Source organism: Camelina sativa, chromosome 5 (assembly GCF_000633955.1).
Source record: "Camelina sativa cultivar DH55 chromosome 5, Cs, whole genome shotgun sequence".
Taxonomy (NCBI): Eukaryota; Viridiplantae; Streptophyta; class Magnoliopsida; order Brassicales; family Brassicaceae; genus Camelina; species Camelina sativa.
In genome coordinates this window covers 23,060,127-23,067,495 of record NC_025689.1, presented here as the reverse complement: position 1 = coordinate 23,067,495, position 7,369 = coordinate 23,060,127, and the positions used below count along the sequence as shown (strand labels likewise).

Below are 7,369 nucleotides of genomic sequence, written 5' to 3'. Positions count from 1 at the left end.
GTGACGATATGTCTAGTCGCTCTGCTAGTTCTTTTGGGTCTCCTTTGCATCGCTTACTCCTTCTACTTCCAGTCTCACGTTCGTAAGCAAGGCTATATTCAACTTGGTTACTTCAGTGGTCCCTGGATTATCCGAATCACATTCATTCTCTTTGCTATCTGGTGGGCTGTTGGTGAGATTTTTCGTTTGAGTTTGTTGAGGCGTCACAGAAGGCTGTTGAGCGGGTTGGATCTGAGATGGCAAGAAAACGTCTGCAAGTGGTACATCGTCTCCAATCTAGGATTTGCGGAGCCTTGCCTCTTTCTTACTCTCATGTTTCTTCTGCGTGCTCCCTTGAAGATGGAATCAGGGGCTCTGAGCGGGAAATGGAACAGGAATACAGCGGGTTATATTATTCTTTATTGTCTCCCGATGCTTGCTCTTCAACTTGCGGTTGTGTTATCCGAGTCCCGCCTAAATGGTGGTAGCGGCTCTTATGTAACGCTGCCACATGACTTCACAAGAACGTATTCCCGAGTTTATATTGATCATGATGAGGTCGCCTTATGCACATATCCTCTACTGAGTACCATCATTCTTGGTGTGTTTGCAGCCGTCCTAACAGCTTACTTGTTCTGGCTTGGAAGGCAGATTCTGAAACTTGTCATTAATAAGCGTTTACAGAAGAGAGTATACACTTTGATATTCTCGGTCTCGAGTTTCCTGCCTTTAAGGATTGTTATGCTCTGTTTGTCGGTTCTCACAGCAGCAGACAAGATTATATTCGAAGCCCTTTCTTTCTTGGCCTTCCTCTCCCTCTTCTGCTTCTCTGTGGTATCCATTTGCTTGCTTGTCTACTTCCCGGTTTCAGATTCCATGGCCCTGAGAGGTCTAAGGGACACGGATGAAGAGGATACAGCTGTGACCGAAGAACGCAGTGGTGCTCTGTTACTTGCACCAAATAATTCGCAAACCGATGAGGGCTTGAGCTTAAGAGGTCGGAGAGACTCGGGATCATCTACACAGGAGAGGTATGTGGAACTCAGCCTATTTCTTGAAGGTGAGAACTAAAAAGCGCCAAAGGCTGTTTCTATTTGGCTTTTGGCAATGTACAGCTTCCTGGTGAAACAAGCTGAGAGAGAGAGAGAGGGGGATAAAGACTTAAGTATGAGAATATGTTTGCGCAAAAAAGGCATAATTTCAGTTTTGTGGCAAAGACACTTTGACTGTAAAGGAGGGTTTAAGGGGGGTTTACTCTTTGTGAGGGTTTGTTGTTTGAAATGTTTTCTGCTTGATGGATCATATTTTTGTACCTTTATTATGTGATCAATTTTGATTTAGAAAAAAAAAACACACAAAGCAAAACTAATCAGCCTTTTACCCTCTTCTCTTCGTTCTCATGAACAAACCTCTTCTATAACTTATGATGACACCTATGATGTCCAAACTTTGGGAATAAAAAGTTTTGAAAGTATCTCTTATGATGGTATCGAGAGATCATTAGGCACCTATGATGTCCGAGCATATAACTTCGTTCTCATGACGGTTTTTTATAAGGTTTTAACAATCTTCTCATCTATATCTTTTTAACTTTGTCTCTGAAGAGCCACACGTTGGTAGTGGTAGCTTGAAATCAAGTTCCAATGGTGATCAAGTAAAATAAGTAACCCAAATATTGAACAAATTGACTACTCCAGATCACTTCCACCTAATAACCATTACCATCAGTGCACTAACATCACTTGGTTTAGTAACAGCAAATTAAATGTGTTCTCATCAGAAGACAAAAAGGGAACGATCTCTCTAACCTCCACAATCCACATTACTCGAAGAATTCTGGAACTTACAAGTTTTCTCATATTACACAGCCTACTCTACCTAAAGGATAACAACAACACAAGCAAGAGCATCCAATCCATTGAGCCACATCATCGTTTACTTCTCTTGATGCCTGCCAATTCTTTTCACCTGAAATACAAGATCAACCATTCTGTTTGAATCCAAACTCAATTTAGGACCCCTTATGAAGAATCCATACAATTCCCTTAAAGAAAAAGAATAACACAACAAGCAAAGACATGACCCATCACTTATTCTTTATGTATGTGTTAGGTCTTAACTTCCTACCTTGAATATACCGGGCTATTATGCACATGTCTCTAATCATTCTACCTACACTGAAAAATCTACACCTATGTTTATTACTACCATCCATAATAAAAGACAAAAACAGAAAATACTATGCATTCAGAGATACAACACACCAGCTTTCAAAAACCAGTAGGCTTTCTTGTATAGTTTTTAGCATTCAGAAAAGAACAAAGGAAGCAGATTTACCTGAACCATGCCTGAAGGGACTACATCTAGGCTGGAAGACATGGTGCTGCATCCTCCTCGCCTAAAGACACAACATAAGGCTTAAGTTTGAATGTCTCAGTTATCGTATAGCTGAGCTCGTAATTCACCGCTTTCGTCCCAAAAATACTAAACCTTCCTGCGCTGTTGTAAGCAACCTTTGCATCAGCACCCTTCCTATAAACTACTCTAGCCCGGTTATTTTCCTTGTCAACTTCAGTTTGCGACTCCCTTATTGGTCCAAAATGCCTAAACATTTTACTCAGGCTCTTCTCAGGAGGTATAGTATCCGCTTCAGAAAACTTCATTACAAGTTCAGCTGGTGCATTCTCATCAAAGTTTGCCGGTTTGTCTGAGACTGAAAGAGGAATATGGATCTGAGTCTGTCGTCTTTTGTATGGTCGACGAGTTCTTTGAACCTGAGCAGGTTTCAACTCAACTGGCACAACTTGATAATTTCCTTTCTCGGTTGGTGGTGTTTGCTCTTCACCACCATTATGGATCACTCTGTCAGTCCAGTATGTGTCGCCCATTTCCTCAAACTCGAATGCTTCAGTTCCTGCTACATCAGAATTGGATGGTCTACCTCTTTTTTTTCCCACCTTTTCTGGGGGATCTTGCTGCAAAGCCGAGGAGTTTCGGAAATCTAAGAAAAAGCCAGCAGCAATTTCAGATACAACGTTCTCTTTGTCAGGGTCTGTTGCTGCACAGTGAAGCTGGGACACAAAACTCTCAACAGAGAGAGTTTCATCATCACAGTTACTACCACCCTTCAAAACTAAAGAAGATCCTGTCATCTGACTAGCAGCTCTGGCTATGCATGCACCAATCTTAAAGGAGGGCCTTTCTGCAAAAGACACCTTTGCCAAGGAGACAGTCTTCGTGCCTTCTCCTGGTGAATCCTCACTCAGGACATCAGCCTTTCGTTTCACACCATTGGTCTTAACATCAGAACCAGCTTCATCATCAGCAAAATCAGAATTACTGGGATCTTCTTCCATCCCTGTATCTTCCTTTCGGTTTGGATCAATACTTTGGGATTCATGAGTTATGATGTCCTCTTCCTCTCTCACTGTATCTTGTTGATCTGTCGTTTTCGTATCCAAGCATTCATGATCTTTACTTTCTCCAGATCCCAAAATTGCATCAGAGGCCTCTTTTGAACAATCTGTAGCAGCAGCTGGAGATTGTGCTCCAGAAGCAACAGGTGCTTCACTCGATCCATTTTCAATAGCAACCGTGGCAGCTTTCTTATCCTCTTTGAAAGATACATTCCTGGTGTCAGTTTTAAGGTCTTGTATATTCCCTGACCAAGATGATACACCACTGAAATCAATAAAGTTGGTAATATCAGAAGTTGGATCAAAAAGAGCATTATGATCCAACGGTTCAACTTCACCTGGAGCAGCATCATCAGAGGGACTGTTTGGGTTTGCTAAATCAGTAGATACGATTGTTTCGGTGGCCATATCAGCATTATCTTTCGGTTCGTCAATTGCCATTTCAGTTACCACAACAGCTTCAGCAACTGGAGGAATATCCAAAGCTTCACCTACTTTAACATCATCTTCAACCTGTTCCTCTGCCGCATAATCAATCTCCATGGCTTCTCCTTTTTCTTCTTCATTGGTTATTAATCCTTCATTATTAACTTCAGCAGCAGAACCAACTTCCAAAACAGTATCTTTAGTCTCTGATCCCACATTCTCTTCATTTTCTTGTTTGCTATCAACACCCTCTTTGATATTGTTTGTGGATTGCTTCTCTTGGGCAGACTTCTTTTCAGCAACAGAAAGCATCTCGGCAGCATCTACTGAAGTTAGCTGGGACTTTTCAGTAGTGTGCACATCACCATTATCCTCAACTTCAAACCTTGCATTGTCATCAGCAGTTACCTCATTCACACCAGAGATTACACTTTCCCCTTCTCCTGCACTCTTAATTTGAGACTTAGCAGCCGTCTCACCATTCATCTCCACCTCAGCATCTCCATCAATAGCAGCATCAGTCAGTGCAACATCGTCACCAACGCTATCTTTAGTCTCCTCAACATCATCATCATCATCATCATCATCAGCTTTCACATCAGAAACCAAATTATCTACATCTGAATCCGAAACCTGTACCGTGTTGTTTGTATCCTCACCATCATCTAGGGTTTCAGTTTTAGAAGATAAACCTAATCCCTTACCAGCTTCTTCTTCCTCCTCCATGGAATCACCAACAAACTCACTCTCCTCTCTCTGTTTCTCCATTGAAACTATCTGGGCTGCAGCTCAAAGATGGATCTTTTTAAACAAACAAATTGCGAAACTTGGGGGGGAATGGGTATTCACAATTAGGATGAAAAGTTGCAGATTTCGACGGAATTAACAACGAGGAAGCTCAAGTTTTTCTGGAATTGACCTCTTTTAAGATGTTGCGAGGATCAGAGAGTGGTAAAGAAACACAAAAGGGAAGAGCTTTGTGGTGAGAAGAAGAAGAGAGAGAAACCTTCGATCCGATTTACTCGAACCAGCTTAATTTTATTTTTTTGGAAATAACCACTCACTTTTTATCATGTTTCGTTTTTAAGATCAAACCTTTCAAAGCGTGCTGAAATAACCTTTTCAATTTTGCTGTGATTTTGTGCACTTTGAGTTAAAAAAAAAAACTGAAAAAGAGGTCTAACTGCTAAAGTGCTAATAATAGACTTATATGTCTATGCATCCCACCATTCATCTTAGCTCGAATCTTCTGAAGGAGAGAATCACAATCAGAGATTAAAAAGAATGGAAAATCTGCAGCTTTCTAAAGATGATTTGTTGGGAATGCAGAAACATCTTGAAGAAAGTCCCACGTACGGTTCGGAGGCCGAGCCCCACCCATGTTGTAGTAAGGTAGGGCGGTTCGCTTGAGTTGCTCAACCGCCCCTCTCTTTTCAGTCGAAAGATCTAAAAAATTCACTAATTCACAATTTTGAATTATAAATGAAAAAAAGGATTTTCTTTATAAAAGCTTTCTAGAGCATAAGGGAAAACCCAAGTAACAAAATGACAAAGGATTTAAGGCCAATGAGTACCAGAGCAAAAAATGATGTTTTGTCAATATTAATAGTTAGCCCTGACATTTTCTCGAATTGTGAAAGTACCGTGTAAACCTCTGCGACTGACTTGTTTGTTTATTCCACAAATATTAAAAGATCATCAGCAAATGAGAGATGAGTAAGGAGTAAATCTTCACAACTGTAGTGATAATCAAAAATTATATTTCATTTGTTGCTGTCTTGTTCAACATCAAAGATAACACATTCATAGCTAGAACAAATAAAATTGGAGACAACGGATCTTATGGTCTTATTTATGTAAAACCTGAGCGGCCTTTAAAATAATCTGAAGTTGTTCCATTTAGAATAACAATGACTAAGGTGAGATCACTTATTTTATTTGTTATATATATATATATATATATTTAAATTTCTGGACTAATTGATGTTTAACCACAAGACTGTTTCTAGTATTTCTTGAACAATGTTCTAATTTTTTTCAGGTTATCGTGTTTGTTAGTGGCGTTAATACTTCAATAGAGAGAAAAAAATGAACTATCCTTCCCTAATACTGTATGTTTTGCACATTAATTTATTTCATTAAAGCTTTGTATGTATGTCTTTTCTAATCTTCATAGCTAAATATACTTGAACCAAGTTTTCTATTTTCTTCAGATTTGTTGTGTTTAGTGGCGTTGATACTACTGCAACATAGAAAAAATGAACTATCATGATTTAATAGGACATGGTATATCTTTTCTCTTTTACATTTTAAAATCATTATTATAAATATTTTATTAGACAATGCATATGAGTCACTCCATTATTTTCAAAATGTCAATGTATAAATCTAGTTTTTTATTAACATGTATTTTCAATATGTTTCGTCAAGGATGGTTGTTAAACCACTATTACAAATTTCTTTTTTTCTTCTGAATGAGTTATGAATGAAGAACACTATCTAAAATTAGAAGAAAGTAAAGTTGATTAAAATTGTTATTGAATTAAGAGTGCAAAGAATAGAAGAAAACAATTCATCAGATATTAAACTAAGACTTATAAAAGTAGCAGATCATTCAGTTTTTTATAAAATGCTTTGTAGGAATACTCAAAAGAGAATGGTTAGTATGCTAACCTCTATTTGGACAGCTTACTGAACTGAAGTTCTTGCTGTAAAACTGAGGCAGTAATATATTAGTATATATTTGATTGATATTACTATTACCTCTCAAACTTGAAATACATATAATGATGTTAAGACACGAGAGACTATGTTAAGCAACTATGCCCATGAGCTAGCGTTTTAATTTTGATGATGAAGTATAAATATAAAAGGTTGGAAAAGTATAAATAAAAACACCTTGCATTTCCACTATTTAAAAATATTAATATGTTAAAAATTAATATAACAATATATTTGTTTGTAACCTCTAATTTTATTACTATAGCAATGCTCTCACAATGGTGCACCAAAAAAAAAAAAAAAACTGAGAGCGTTGCATTTTTTTTTTTTAATGTTAAAAATATATTAATATATGCATTTATTCCACTTTTGTACTCTCTTATGTTACTATTGGTACATTATTTGTTTAATTATCTATAATATTTAAATTAAAAAGTGGATGAGGAAAATGTCTACGAAGCAAGATCATTCCAAAACAACCCATTTTGAAAGTACACAATTACAGTAAAATTGAAAAGGTTATTGCAGCGCCCTTCGAGAAGTTTAATCTTAAAAACAAAACATGACAAAAAAAGTGAGGGGTTATGTCTAAAAAAATAAAAGTAAGCTGGTTCGAGTAAATCGGATCGAAGGTGGTTTCTCTCTTTCTTCTTCTTCTTCTTCGTCTTCTCACACCACAAAGCTCTTCCCTTTTGTGTTTCTTTACCACTCTCCGATCCTCGCAACATCTTAAAAGAGGTAAATTCCCAAAAGAATTGAGCTTTCTCGTTGTTGATTCCGTCGAAATCTGCAACTTTTTCATCCTAATTGTGAATACCCATTCCCCC

The 7,369-nt window shown here is 37.8% G+C and overlaps 3 protein-coding genes across 4 annotated transcripts in view; 2 read left to right on the top strand and 1 right to left on the bottom strand.

The window, feature by feature from the left end:
• LOC104787455 overlaps positions 1-1,348 on the top strand; it is a 3,143-nt gene extending 1,795 nt beyond the window's left edge. The window contains exon 3 of the mRNA XM_010513045.2: positions 29-1,348. Within this exon, the coding sequence (XP_010511347.1) occupies positions 29-1,050 (1,022 nt within the window). The 3' untranslated portion in view covers positions 1,051-1,348. The remainder of the gene's footprint in view (positions 1-28) is intronic.
• On the bottom strand, positions 1,640-4,826 carry LOC104787453 (protein starmaker-like). 2 transcript variants are annotated; one of them, XM_010513042.2, is made up of 3 exons: positions 3,734-4,825; positions 2,317-3,640; positions 1,655-1,947 (listed from the first exon to the last, which is right to left on the bottom strand). In XM_010513042.2, exons 1-2 carry the CDS (start codon positions 4,587-4,589, stop codon positions 2,343-2,345), a joined length of 2,154 nt encoding a protein of 717 aa, XP_010511344.1. In that variant the 5' UTR covers positions 4,590-4,825; the 3' UTR covers positions 1,655-1,947; positions 2,317-2,342. The 2 variants fall into 2 exon arrangements, with proteins under 2 accessions (XP_010511343.1, XP_010511344.1); XM_010513041.2 differs by having other exon boundaries at positions 1,640-1,947; positions 2,317-4,826.
• LOC104787452 overlaps positions 7,160-7,369 on the top strand; it is a 3,524-nt gene continuing 3,314 nt past the window's right edge. The window contains exon 1 of the mRNA XM_010513040.2: positions 7,160-7,280. The gene's annotated coding sequence lies outside the window, so the exon portion shown is untranslated. The remainder of the gene's footprint in view (positions 7,281-7,369) is intronic.